Genomic DNA, 13,773 nt, shown 5'->3' with positions numbered 1-13,773 from the left:
CCCTCGGGTCTTCCTTTCCCATCGTGCCCCACAACTTTTTTTTATAGTATCTGTTAAGTGCTTACTATGTGACAAACACTGTTTTAAGCACTAGGGTAGGCACACGTTAATTAGGTTGGACACAATCCCTGTTCCGTATGGGACTCAGTCCAAGTAAGGAGGGAGAACAAGCATCCCCACCTTACAGTTCAGGAAACTGAGGCACAGAGCAGTTAAATGACTTTCCCAAGGTCACACAGCAAGCACTAAATCTATCCACTAGGCCATACTGCTTCTCTGGTTCTCTACAGTGTCCTGCTGGATTCAGGAAATGGGAACCAGGGAGGAACATTAATAATAAACAATCATGAAACACTCAAGATGTATTTCCTTGATGGTCTCTGCCGCTCCAGAAAATTCCGATCTGCAAAGCAAGACCTGCCTCGGTTGCAAAATCTCATTGCCCTGGGAGGACATCGCCTCTTCCCTGCACCTCCTCTGCCCAGTGGCAAGGGCCCACAGAAGCATCTCATCCCGTGGGAAGGCCCTCACCATCCCGGGGAGGGGGGCACCGTCTGGACTGCAGGTAGCCACCTGATCTTCCCTGATGTCTGCCGAGATGGATGACTCAGGAGTCGGGATGAGCCGTTAGGTTCAGCTGGCACTGGCCAGCTGCCTCTCATCTGTGATAAGTCTCTGGGGCAAAACTCCGCACAGAATTTCCTTGGAGACAAGGAGTAGGTACATCCTGAAAACTGTGTCTGGTAACCAGACTGGGTTGTAATTGTTCTCTGCCAAGTACAAGTGGATACCAGATGGAAGGGGAGAAAACTTAGGGGGTTCTTTTAAAGCAGTTTTTGAAATGGTGGCAGGGAAGGAGTTTCCCACTGGCACCTCAAACTCACTAGGTCTAAAACAAAATTCCTCCTTTTCCCCTCCCAAAGCCACTCCTAATAACAATAATAATGTTATTTGTTAAGTGCTTACTATGTGCAAGACACTGTACTAAGCACTGGGGTGAATACAAGCAAATTGGGTTGGATGCAGTCCCTGTCCCACGTGGAACTCACAATCCTAATCCCCATTTTACTGATGAGGTAACAGACACAGAGAAGTGAAATGAATTGCTCAAGGTCATACAGCAGACAAGTGGCGGAATCCAAATTAGAACCCAGGACCTTCCAACGCCCAGGCTCAGGCTCCTTCTCCTTAGCTTTTCCATCTCAGTCAACAGTATCACTAGTCTCCTTGTCCCAGAAGCCTGCTATAGCGTGGCCTAGTGGAAAGAGCTTGGGCTTGGGAGTCACAGAGGTCATGGGTCCTAATCCTGGCTCTACCACTTATCAACTGTGTGACTTTGGGCAAGTCATTTAACTTCTCTGTGCCTCAGTTACCTCATCTGGAAAATGGGGATTAAGACTGTAATCCCCACATAGGACAACTTGATTACCTTGTATCTACCCCAGTGTTTAGAACAGTGCTTGGCACATAGTAAGCGCTTAACAAATACCATCATTACTATTATTATTACGGTCCAACAGAGTTTGATAGATCTGATCCCTGCTCACAAAGAGCTTACAGTCTAGAAGCGAAGGCAGAAATTATAATAGATTACCAATAGGGGAAATAATAGAGTATAAGAATACTTACATAAGTACTGTGGGGCTAGGGAGAATGTCAAAGGGCTTAAGGGAGAGCCTGAGGGGATCACTTGGAATTTCTCTAATTAAGGAATGTGTGTCAGCATCTCGGGAGATGGCCTAACAGGTAGCAGTGTATTATGAGAGGATAAAATAGCTGAAGAAATAAGGGGGGGGGGTTCTGTGAAACCTTGAGACCCGTGGAATAGATTCAGTATACAAAATTCAAGCCCCAGATGTTGTCGTGCCTGCCAGTTCTGTTTTATCTCCCAAGTGCTGAGTACAATGCTCTGCACATAAGTGCTCAATAAATACCAGTGTTGATGAAGATGATGATGTAAAGGACCATAGAAGTTGCCTGGTCTTGTTACATATAATGAGAAATAGTATTGTGCTGAAACTCCTCATTGAGTTACCTTGTTCTGATGTGAAGAATTCAGAGATGGTTGGGACAAGGGAAAAACTAATTTTGCAAAATTATCAAGGTAGATTTTTTTTTTACCCCGACATGCCTCTGGTCCAAGTCTCCTTCATCAACACCAGTATTTATGGAAGCCTCTGCCTCATCAGCATCAACAGTATCGTATAGCTGGTCCTGACTGCCGCGTGCCGTGCCAATCTGTGTTGCAGGAGTCTCCCGACTTCCAGCTGTGATGCCACATTGTCTGCTTCCTTAAGGCATTTTCACTGGTCACTTTGTTTTCAGTTACCCCGTTTCAGCTCACCAGAGAGCGGTTGTTAGGCTATTCCACTCTCATCCATTCTTCTCACAGTTTCCACTCCGTGAAGCTGATTTGAGGGGCGTATAGAGTTAAAGTTCAACAATTGATTGAGTTTCAGGATTCTGTTGTTTGTCATCATCACTTAACATTTGATGTCGAGTAGGGCCCGTAAATTATTATTATTTTGATCATCATCGTCATCATTATTAGTGTGGTATTTGTTAAGTGCTTAGTATTTGTCAAGCGCTGTTCTGAACACTGGGGTAGATACAATTAATCAGGGCAGACACAGTCCCTATCCCACATAGGGCTCACAGTCTAAGTAGGAGGGAGAATAGGCATTGAATCCCCTTTTTCCAGTTGAGAAAACTGAGGCACAGAGCAGTTAAGCTGCTTGCCCAAAGTCACACAGCAGACAACTGAAAGAGCAGGGATTAGAACTCAGGTTCTCCACTAGGCCACACTGCTTCTCTTATTCTCTATTAGGCCTAGCAGTAAATATAAGATAATCAGATGGGACAAGCATCCAGTCCCACATGGACCTCCCAATCCAAGAGGCTGAATTCACCCTTAGCTTGGGCTGGCCCTGGCTGGAGCAGCAGGAACTACAGGCCAGAGTCCTCCCCGACCCTTTTCCAAGGTCACGCAGAGCGGGGTTGAGAACCCACGTCATGTGACTCCCTAGGCCAGTGCTCTTTCCATTAGGCCACGTTGCTCCCCCTGATGCTGATGGAAACAGCTCGAGAGCCTGAATGTGTTGTCTATTTGGGTGTCCAGGTCTCACAACCCCAGAAGAGTCAGACAGCGCAGCAACTCTGTCCACCCTCAGCTTGGTCCAAAGCCTGCAGTCCTGCCACCTCCACCCTCAGTGTCTACCTCGATGAGGGGATTTGGGAAAATAAAGGAGAGAGAGAGAGACAGACTAAGCCAGCATGGGAACTTCTTGATTCAGTCGGGAGCTCATGCACCGACTCGTAAAACTCACCATTTGGAATATCTAAACTCTGCCTGCCTCAAATTGAACGCTGACCGATTTCCATCAATTTGTCCGTCAGGCAGTCAGTTGTTTTTATTGAGCACTCACCATGTGCAAAGCACTGAATTACACACTCAGGGGAGTATTCATTAATTAATTAATTCATTCATTAGTATTTATTGAGCGCTTACTATGTGCAGAGCACTGTAATAAGCGCTTGGAATGTCCAAATCAGCAACAGATAGAGACAAGCCCTGCCCATTGACGGGCTTACAGTCTAATCGGGGGAGGTACAGTATAATAATAAAAACAATGGCATTTAGCATTGCAGGCCGAGCGCTGCTTGGAAAAGTCCACTAGAGGTGAAAGACAAAACACCTGCCCGCAAGGAATTTATAATCAGGGAAATGTTTCTAGTGAGAATGCCAGTTGGAGAGGTAATGGGGAGGGGAAGGGAAGGCATATCTTGGGGTATGAACCTTCTAAGAGTTGCTGGAGTGCCATGGATAATCTTCATTAAGTATCGGAGTCCAGGAAAGCCTTGAGTCAGTTAGAATAAAGGCACTCAATAATCCCAGTAAATAAACAAACAAGGCAAGGCCTTTCAAAGACCCGGGCAGGAGGGTGGGGGAAGACGAGGCTGCACAAGAGCCTACATCGACCTAAATGCCTGGTACAGTGCCCGGCTCACGGTCGGCACTCGGTAAATCGGTCGATCCTGACACTGAATGAGCAATCTCTCCCCTGGAGGCTGGGACCCCGCCCCCTGGACCTTCCAGAAGCCAAGGAAAGGCAGGCCCCAACAGCCCCGCACAGAAATCCAATCTGTGCTAAGGTGGATTTGGGCTGCGCAGAAATGGAGAATTAGGAAGGGAGCCAAATCGCAACAAGCCTCTCTGCCTCTCAGCCAGGGTTAATTGGTGTTTTGCTTGAGCAATTGCAGATTAATGAGGAGCTGGGCATTAAAACCATTCAGGGAAGACGTTCGGTTTGGAAGTGAAATGCACTTAGATCTCATGAAGGTGGGGCGTCGGGTGGCCGTTCATCCGGTTTCGTACCGGATGGACCGGTTTCCAGCCGGTCGGTCGCCAGTCTTGTGGGGAATCGGCCCCGGATGCCTTCGAGTACGGTGTTGGTATTTTAAGCCCCCGGCTCCCCTCTGACGCCGACTCCCGTGGGTTGGAAGCAGCCAGCCTGTCCTTACAGGGACCTGGGAAGGGAAAGCCAAGGCTCTGGGGTGTCAGAGGGTGTTGGGGATCCCCCCCCACAGAGAAACACCCTAGGTTCTGGGGAGCTCGAATGGGCTTTGGCAGGATGGTGCGCATGACATCTTCTGTGTGATCTGGAGCAAGTCACTTCAATTCTCTGTGCCTAGGTTACCTCATCTGTAAAATAGGGATTGAGACTGTGAGCCCCACGTGGGACAGGGACTGGGTTCAACTGGATCTGCTCGTATCCACCCCAGGGCTTAGTACAGTGCCTGGCACATAGTAAGTGCTTAAGAAATACCGCAGTTATTATTACTACTACTTCATTATATAAGCCCCAGCGTGCCTGGGGCAATCCACATGACATCATTGGCTTCTGCCTGTCCATGAGGGCCAGCCGTGGCCATCGTAGCAGGGAATCAGTCAATCAAGCAGTCGTATTTATGGAGCTCCTTAATGCGTGCAGAACACTGTACTAAGGGCTTGGGAAAGTACAGTACAACAAGAGTTGGTAGACACCATCCCTACCATCGGTCCTTCAGTTATATTAATTGAGCGCTTACTATGTGCAGAGCACTCTACTAAGTGCTTGGGAGCATACAATGTAACAATATAACAGACACATTCCACAAGGAGCTTTCAGTCTTCAGGGGGAGACAGACATTAAAATAGATTAGGGATAGGGGAAATAGGAGAACTTCATCTTCTAGCCAGGACACTTTCTAGCTGGGTTCACCTGAAATTTGGGCCACTGCTAGCTTTTGCGGCAAAAGGAGCCCTGGGCTCCACTTGGGGTCAAGGATAGTTTTGAAATTTGTGACTTCTTTTGATTATATTGCTCTGACGTTGCGTTTAAATGTCAGGTATTAATCCTGCCTTGATCACATCTGTGGTTTGGGTGGCAAATCGTTTTCTGGATCCAGATGTGCATGTGTTCTCAGCGCAACCCATTTGCCCATTTGTAGCTAATAATATTAATACTAAAAATAATAATAATAATAATTGTGGTATTTGTTAAGCTCTGACTCTGGGCCAGGCACTGTGGTAAGCAATGGGGCAGATACGAGATAGATCAGACACAATCCCCGCCCCACATGGGGCTTACCGTTTCTGTGTTTGGCTGTGCTGGCTCTCACTACTAAGCCCCCTGTGCTTTATAAATAGATATCAAAGATAATTATAATTATTCACATTTGGGGTGGTTTCTGTCCTCATATAATAGTCTGTTGTCACTAAGAGCTTCACGACAAGGACCGAAGGGCAATAGTCATTTCATAAAAATGATGTGGAAACTTAATAAGACCCTGCTTCCTGGAATCCTTTCATGTAGAGGATTTCAAAGCATCGTACGAGGAGGCGTTAATTGAACCTTACACAGCCCCCTGGGAGAGGTGGCCAGCAGGATTCAACTGCAGCCCCGGAAACTGAGGCACCTCGCTTTGCTTTCCCCAGGGGTTATTAGTGGCCCAGCCAGGACCCAGCCCCAGCCCCACTGACTCCTCTTCCCTTTGGTCTAATTACCAGGTAGGCCTCTCCTGGGCTCCTCTCAGATAATCCTGCCATCTAATGCCATGGGGCCACCCCCAGTTCTCATGGCGACCATCCTCGGGACCAGCTAGCACCGCCACCGTGCAACCAAAATCATCCTGAGATTCCAGGCCTGGGTAGTTTTCTCTAAATCCGAGTGACCGAATGGGGGAGCTTGTCCTCATACCTGGTATTGGCTAACAAGTGGCCCTTGGAGGGTTGGTGGATCGGGCCACGCTGCACCAGGCGCGGGTTCTGTGGCTGATGCTAGCGTGGCAGAGTTGTAGAATCCCAGCTGGATGTACAGGTGACCACTCCGGGCGCCGACTCCCCTGAGCCGCAGCTGGCTCTGCCCCCAGGCCTGCCTGTTCATTCCCACGTTGGTGCCACCTGGAGTAGGCTGTTGCTGTTTGGGAAATAGGCAGGGTGGGGCTGGGCCCAGGGGCCGGGGGATGGTGGGGAGGACCAACTCTTCTTTCCTGCTGCCCTTAGAATGTGAGGTGGGGAGGGCGCTCTTTTGAGGAATTATGGGAAGAAGGGGGTAATTATTATTGTTTTGATAATTATGGTATTGGTTAGGTGCTTCCTATGTGTCAAGGACTCTTCTAAGTGCTGAGGTAGATAATAATGACATTATTATTAATGATAATAGTATTTATTAAGTGCTTACTATGTGCTAGGGACTGTTCTAAGTGCTGGGGTAGATACAAGATAATCGGGTTGGACACAGTCCCAGTCCCATTTGGAGCTCACAGTCCTAATCCCCACTTTATAGATAAGGGAACTGAAGCCCAGAGAAGTGAAGTGACTTGCCCAAGGTCATGCAGCAGACAGACAGTGGAGCTGGGAATAGAACCCAGTTCCTTCTGACTCCCAAGCTTGAGGTCTATCCACTAGGCCATGCTGCATCTCTGGGCTTATTGAAGCCCAGGATGGGTCAGAGCAGCCCTAGTCACCCAGAGCTCTGGGACATTTCCCGCCAGTTTGAGACTAGACACCCAGTTTCCAGCAGCAGAGTCGTAGCGCCTACAGCCATTTACAGCTGGGGTGGGGGCTCTCTCAGGTGACCCCAGCAATTTGCAGGCACCATGCTGGGCCTCTGAGACTTGGTGTCTTTCCAGTAGCATGAGAAGCTTTCTGGATTCAGCTTGCCAGTTCTGCACCCATAAGGGCAAGCTGCTGAGAGGTGGAAAGAATGCCACTCTGCCATCCGTCCCCTCCCACTTGCAATTGACTGTCTCTAGCTGCTGTCACCAGGTGGCTAAGTGCAATCCCACGCCCAAGAGCTTTCCCTCTGTTAGGCATCCTGAGGAGCAAGGAAATTCCCTTCTCTAGAAAGCACCTCTGTGCCTCTTCCTCTTCACCTCTAGCTGAGGTTCTGGCTAAGCATGAGATCAGTCAGTCAGCCAGTCTACTGTATTTACTGAGTGATAACTTTGTGCAGAGCATTGTACTAAGCACCTGGGAGAGTACAATATAATAATGTAACAGACACATTCCCTGCCCACAACGAGCTCATAGTCTAGATGAGGGGATAGCCATTAATATAAATAAATAAAATTACTGGAAGGTAAAAAAGTGCCATGAGCTGGGACTGGGGATAAATAAAAGGAGCAAGTCAAGGCAGTGCAGAAGCAAGTGGGAGAAGAGGAAAGGAGGGCTTATTCAGGGAAGACCTCTTGGTGGAGACGATTTTAGTAAGGCTTTGAAGGAGATGAGAGTGTCTGTCGGATATGAAGAGGGAGGGCATTCCAGGCAGGAGGCAGAACGTGGGCAAGAGGTCAGTGGCAAGATCGATGAGATGGAGGTACAGTGAGAAGGTTGGAGTGAAGTGTGTGGGCTGGGTTGTAGTAGAAGAGCAGAGAAGTGAGGTTGGGGGACAAGGTGATTGAATGCTTTAAAAGTGATGGTGAGGAGTTTCTGTTTGATGTAGAGGTTTCTGAGGAATGGGGAAACGTGGCCTGAACATTTTTGTAGAAAAATGATCTGGGCAGCAGAGTGAGGTCTGGACTGGAGCGACGAGAGACAGGAGGCAGGGAGGTCAGCAAGGAGGTTGATAGAATAATTAAGGTGGGATAAGATAAGTGCCTGGATTAGCATGGTAGCAGTTTGGATGGAAAGGAGATGGTAGATTTTAGCTACATTGTGAAGGTTGAACCGACAGGATTTAGTGATGGATTGAGTATGTGGGTTGAACAAGAGAGAGGAGAAAAAGGATAATGCCAAGGTTATGAGCTTGTGAGACAGGAAAGATGGTGGTGCCTTCTACAGTGATGGGAAAGTCACGGGGAGGACAGGGTTTTGGTGGGAAGATAAGGAGTTCTGTTTTAGACATGCTAGGTTTGAGCTGATGGTGGAACATATAAGTAGAGATGTCTTGAAGGCAGGAGGAAATGAGAGACTGCATAGAGGGAGAGAGATCAGGGCTGGAGAGGTAGATTTGGGAATCATCCATATAGAAGTGGTAGTTGAAGCCATGTGAGTGAATGAGTTCTCCAAGGGAATGGGTATAAATGAAGAATAGAAGGGGACCCAGAACTGAACCCTGAGGGACACCCACAGTTAGGAGATGGGAGGCAGAAGAGGAGCCAGCAAAAGAGCCTGAGAATGAGTGGCCAGAGAGGTAGAAGAATCAGGAGAAGACAGTGTCAGTGAAGCTGGGTGGATAGTGTTTCCAGAAGGAGATGGTCAGTGTCAAAGGCAGCAGAGGGGTTGAGAAAGATCAGGATGGAGTAGATGCTGCTGGATTTGACAAGGAAATCCTTTGAGAATGCAGTTTCTGTGGGGTGAAGGGGATGGAAGCCAGATTGGAGGGGAGTCAAGGAGAAAATTGGAGGAGAGGAATTTGAGATAGTGGGTGTAGACAACTTGCTCATGGAGTTTGGATAAGAATGGTAGGAGGGAAATGGGGTGATAACTGGAGGGAGCCATGGGGTCAAGAGGGGTTTTTTTAGGATAGGAGAGTCTTAGGCATGTTTTAAAACAGTGGCGAAGTAGCCTTTGGAGAGTGAACAGTTGAAGATGGCAGTTAGGGAGGGAAGAAGAGAAGGGCCAAGTGTTTTGACAAGGTGCTCTTATCAAAACACTTGGTAAGGTGCTCTTTCTATTAGGCCAAACAAAGCAGTTTGGCCTAGTAGAAAGAACACCGGACTGTGAGTCGAAAGACCTCGTTTCTAATCCTGGCTCTGCCACTTGCCTGCTGTGTGACCTTGGGCAAGTCTCTTCACCTCTCCGTGCTCAGACTCCTCATCTACAAACTAGGGATTCAATACAACTGTAAATTAGGAATTCAGTGCCTGCTTTCCCTTCCATTAGACTGTGAGCCCTATGTTGGACAGGAACAGTATCATGGTACTTGTTACATAGTAAGGACTTAACAAATACCCAAATAACTGGTGTTTGCTAGATTGTTGGATTAACCTCTTTGCTGGTCTCCCTGCCTCAGGTCCCTTCCCCCTCCCATTTACACTCCTTGCTAATTGGCAGATCATCTTCTCGAAGCATCACTCGGAACACATTAGTACTATCATTATTGTCCTTATTATTACTATTATTACTCCAGCCATGCAACTGGAGGTGCTGCTTCTGGGCAAGCCCTTCACCCTTGCCCATCTCCAACTTTTCTACAGGCTTGTGGAGGGAATGACAAGAAAGGGATGTCAAGAAAGACAAGCAGCAGAAACAGACGGAGGCCCAGTTGGGAATATCAGTGAGAAATCTGTCTGATACTACGTTTAACCAAGCATGGGCAGAAGGGAAAGTTCTTCCATCCATTTCAGCCACAGAATTCTCCATGGGCCTGGGACAGGTCCATTTGCTTGGAACAACCTTCTGAAGCAATCCACGGTCCTGACATCCTTGCAGGCTTTTGAGGAAAAGATGTAGAACCATCTTTTTGGGGATGGTGAATTGTTGTCTTGCCTTGAGACAAGGGACTGGACTAAATGACTTTGAGGTCTCTTTCCCCCTCCAGACCATAAAGTCATTGTAGCCTACCAACTCTGTTGTACTGTGCTCTTTCAAGCGCTTTGTAAAATGGTCTGCTAACAGGAAGTGCTCAAAATATACCATTGATCGATTGATTTCAATATAAACGTTCGGTGATATGAAGCAGAACTGACTGCTCTTCAGTTTTATGGAGAATTTCTCAAGCTATTATTATTGTGGTGTTTTTTCTTGCTATGTGCAAAGCACTGTCCAGAGGGCTGAAGTAGATAGAGGATAATCAATCAATCAACTGTATTTATTGAGCGATTAGTGTGTGCAGGGTGCATGGCTCATTGGAAAGAACATGGGCTTAGGAGTCAGAGGTCATGAGTTCTAATCCCAGCTCCGCCACCTGTCAGCTGTGTGACTCTGGGCAAGTCACTTAACTTCTCGGTGCCTCAGTTACCTCATCTGTAAAATGGAGATTAAGACTGTGAGCCTCACGTGGGACAACCTGATTACCCTGTTTCTACCCCAGCATTTAGAACAGTGCTCAGTGCTTAACAAATACCAGCATTATTAACATTATTATTACTAAGTGCTTAGGAGAGTACAGCACAGTGATATAACAGACACATTCCTTTCCTACAGTGAGTTTACAGTCCAGAGGGGGAGATTGGATAATTAGATTAGCTATAGTCTCTCCCACTCGGGCTCTCTGTAGAGAAAGCAGCTAATTCCCATTTCTCAGAGTCACCTATAACAGAGTTCATGTTCAGTCTGCAGGTTCTTCCTAAATCTCCTGGATCTGTTCCTTACTCTTCACCCAAGCAGTTTCTATTCTAGACCAAATTCTGACCGTATCATGTCTTAGACTAACAGATTGCTTTCTTAGCTGGCCTCCCTGTCTCCAGTCCCTTTTTTTAATGTTATTTGTTAATAGCTTACTATATGCTAAGCACTGGGGTAGATACAAGGTAATCAACTTGAACATAGTCCATGTCCCACATGAGGCTCACAGTCTTATTCCCAATTTTAGAGATGAGAGAACTGAGGCACAGAGAAGTTAAGTGACTTGCACAAGGTCACATTGCAGACAGGTGGTGGATCCAGGATTAGAACTCAGGTCCTTCTGACCCCCAGGTCCATACTCTATCTAGTAAGCCACACTGCTGCTAAAATATCTCCAATCTACACTAGTGTTTTGCACACAGTAAGGGCTCAATAAACACAATTGAATGAATGCTTGTTTATTGCCGGATCATAAAAACAATAATAATAATTGTAGTATTTAGGGAGACAAGACAAGATTTGTTAAGAACTTACTCTGCACCAGGCACTGAACCAGGCACTGGGGTGGATTCAAGCAAATTGGGTTGAACACAGTCCCTGTCCCATGTGGGGCTCAATCCCTATTTTACAAATGAGGTAACTGTGGTCCAGAGAAGTGATGTAACCAAGAGCACACAGCAGACATGTGACAGAGCCAGGATTAGAACCCATTTAAACCCAGGTTCATTTAAAGCCTGGTCAAATAGGAATTATTAGTCTTAGTCCTCATTTTACAGATGAGGTGACTGAGGCACAGAGCAGTGACGTGACTTACCCAAGGTCACACAACAGATGAGTTGGCGGAGCTAGGATTAGAACCCAGGTCCTCTGACTCTCATGCCAAGGATCTTCCCAACAGGCCACACTGTTCTTGTAGTTGTAGACAGGAACCCCAATTCCCCTTTATCTTGGGGTCCCCCAACCCCGACTTCTGCTATGTTGAGAGAGTGGTAGCCTGGTAGACGCAGCCGGCACTGTTGAGTTGCCTTCTTACCTGGGGGCGTTGAATAAGATCCAGGTCAAATTCAGAGTCGGTGTCCTGTTTTCCTTTGTGAATTTCAGGTTTTGCCACCTGCCCTCGCTCAGGAACTCTGGTCTCTCACGGATCTGGTCTCCTTAGTTCCTACAGCCCCGGGTCACAGGACGCAGCCCGAGAGGCTCTAACAAACCATCATAGAAGTCGGCTCTAAATCCTTTACTTCTTCCCCGTCCGTCCAAAGCACAGTCATTTCTTTCTGAATGTAGAGGTTCTAGTCTTGAAGAATCTCGTATTATCAGAAAATAGCATAAAAAGAGGAACCATCAATTCAGTGGGAACTATTGGGCTAGGGGGAGGTGGTTCGAGGTTTTGCTGGTGACTGACAATTTTGGAGACCAACTCTGATGTTATTGTTCTGTCTGACACCAGCTTTCCTCCCTTCAATCAATCAATCATTCAACGGTGTTTGTGGAGTGTTTCCTATCCACACTAAAATCGCTTGGGAGAGTACAACAGAGTTGGAACCTAGGTCCTCTGACTCCCAGGCCTGTGCTTGTTCTGCTAGGCCATACTGCTTATCTATAAAGGAAGATTTTTAGCAGTAATCAACAAGTTTGAAGTGCAGTTCAATCAATTGTATTAGCCTAGTGCCAGCCATGGATCAATTATGATCAAGTCCAAAATACCGGGATGTAACAGAAGGAAGGGTTCTTGAGAACTGTGGAGTGGAATCAGGCAGGCCACATCATGTATGCTACCTAATTAGGTTAAAATACTTGGCTAAAAATCTCAGGAGGGGTCATACTCTGTAGTCAAATGGGCTGTATTCTGGCTGTCCCTAATATGATTGCTATAGTCAGTCAATCAGTGATACTTAACAGGTGCTTACTAAAGAAGCACTGTGGCCTAGTGAAAAAAACACAGGCCTGGGAGTCCAAGGACCTGGGTTCTAATCCTGGCTCTGTCACTTGTCTGCTGGGTGACCTTGGGCAAGGCACTTCACTTCACTCCTCGGTTTCCTCATCTATAAAATGGGCATTCAACACCGGTTTTCCCTCCTATGCTGTGAGTCTGGAGTGTTCTGATCTGATTATCTGGTATCTAACCCAATGCTTTGTACCATGCTTAACACATAGTACATGCTTAAGAAGTGCCACAGTTAGTATGACTGAGTGAGAAGCACTGTACTAAGCCCTTGGGGAGGGGAGTAAAAATAATAATAATAATAATAATAGTAATAATTGTATTTGTTCATCGCTTACTATGTGCCAGACACTGTACTAAGCGTTGAAATACAACCGAAGTCAAATGCGTGTTCCCTGCCTTCAAAGAGTTTTCAGACAAGTTCTCCTCAACCCTCCGGCTTCCAATGCCCGTTCTCTCAGAGGCCTAGCTGAGATCCAGAAGCTGAGTCTGACTCTGGTAGGGTTGTCCTCCATCCATCAGTTAATCAGTGGTATTTCCTGGCCATCGAATGAGTGCGAAGCACTGTACTAAACACTTGGGAGGGTGCAGCAGAAAGCAAGACTCACGTTCCTTGCCCAAAAGGAGCGTGCCATCTAATGGGGGAGACAGAAATGATTTATAGCTTGTTGTGGGCAAGGACAATGTTTATCAACTCTGTTATACCGTACTCTTCCAAGTGCTATTATACTGTACTCTTCCAAGTGCTATTATACTGTACTCTTCCAAGTGCTCAGTTCAGTGCTCTGCACTTGGTAAATGCTTCATAAATATTGTTCACTGATATACAATTATTGTTATTATGGTATTTGTGAAGTGCTTATTTTGTGCTAAGCACTGTACCAAGTGCTGAGGTAGATACAAGCTAATCGGGTCCCCTCACGGTCTAAATAGGAGGGAGGCCAGGTATAGAATCCCCATTTTGCAGATGAAGGAACTGAAGAACAGAAAAGGGAAGTTACTTGCCCAAGGTGACTCAAGGTCAGACAATCAATAGTGTTAATTAAGGTGTGTGCAGAGC

The 13,773-nt window shown here is 46.8% G+C and overlaps 1 protein-coding gene across 1 annotated transcript in view; it reads left to right on the top strand.

Annotated features, from left to right (window-relative positions):
* CDKL3 (cyclin dependent kinase like 3) overlaps window positions 1–9,713 on the top strand; it is an 85,057-nt gene extending 75,344 nt beyond the window's left edge. The window contains exon 12 of the mRNA XM_029051499.2: window positions 9,682–9,713. Coding sequence (XP_028907332.1) covers window positions 9,682–9,698 — 17 coding nt within the window. The 3' untranslated portion in view covers window positions 9,699–9,713. The remainder of the gene's footprint in view (window positions 1–9,681) is intronic.
* Window positions 9,714–13,773: the final 4,060 nt, after the last annotated feature.

The sequence above is a fragment of the Ornithorhynchus anatinus genome, chromosome X1 (genome assembly GCF_004115215.2).
Source record: "Ornithorhynchus anatinus isolate Pmale09 chromosome X1, mOrnAna1.pri.v4, whole genome shotgun sequence".
NCBI classification, from domain to species: Eukaryota; Metazoa; Chordata; class Mammalia; order Monotremata; family Ornithorhynchidae; genus Ornithorhynchus; species Ornithorhynchus anatinus.
This window is presented reverse-complemented; position numbering and strand designations above follow the sequence as displayed.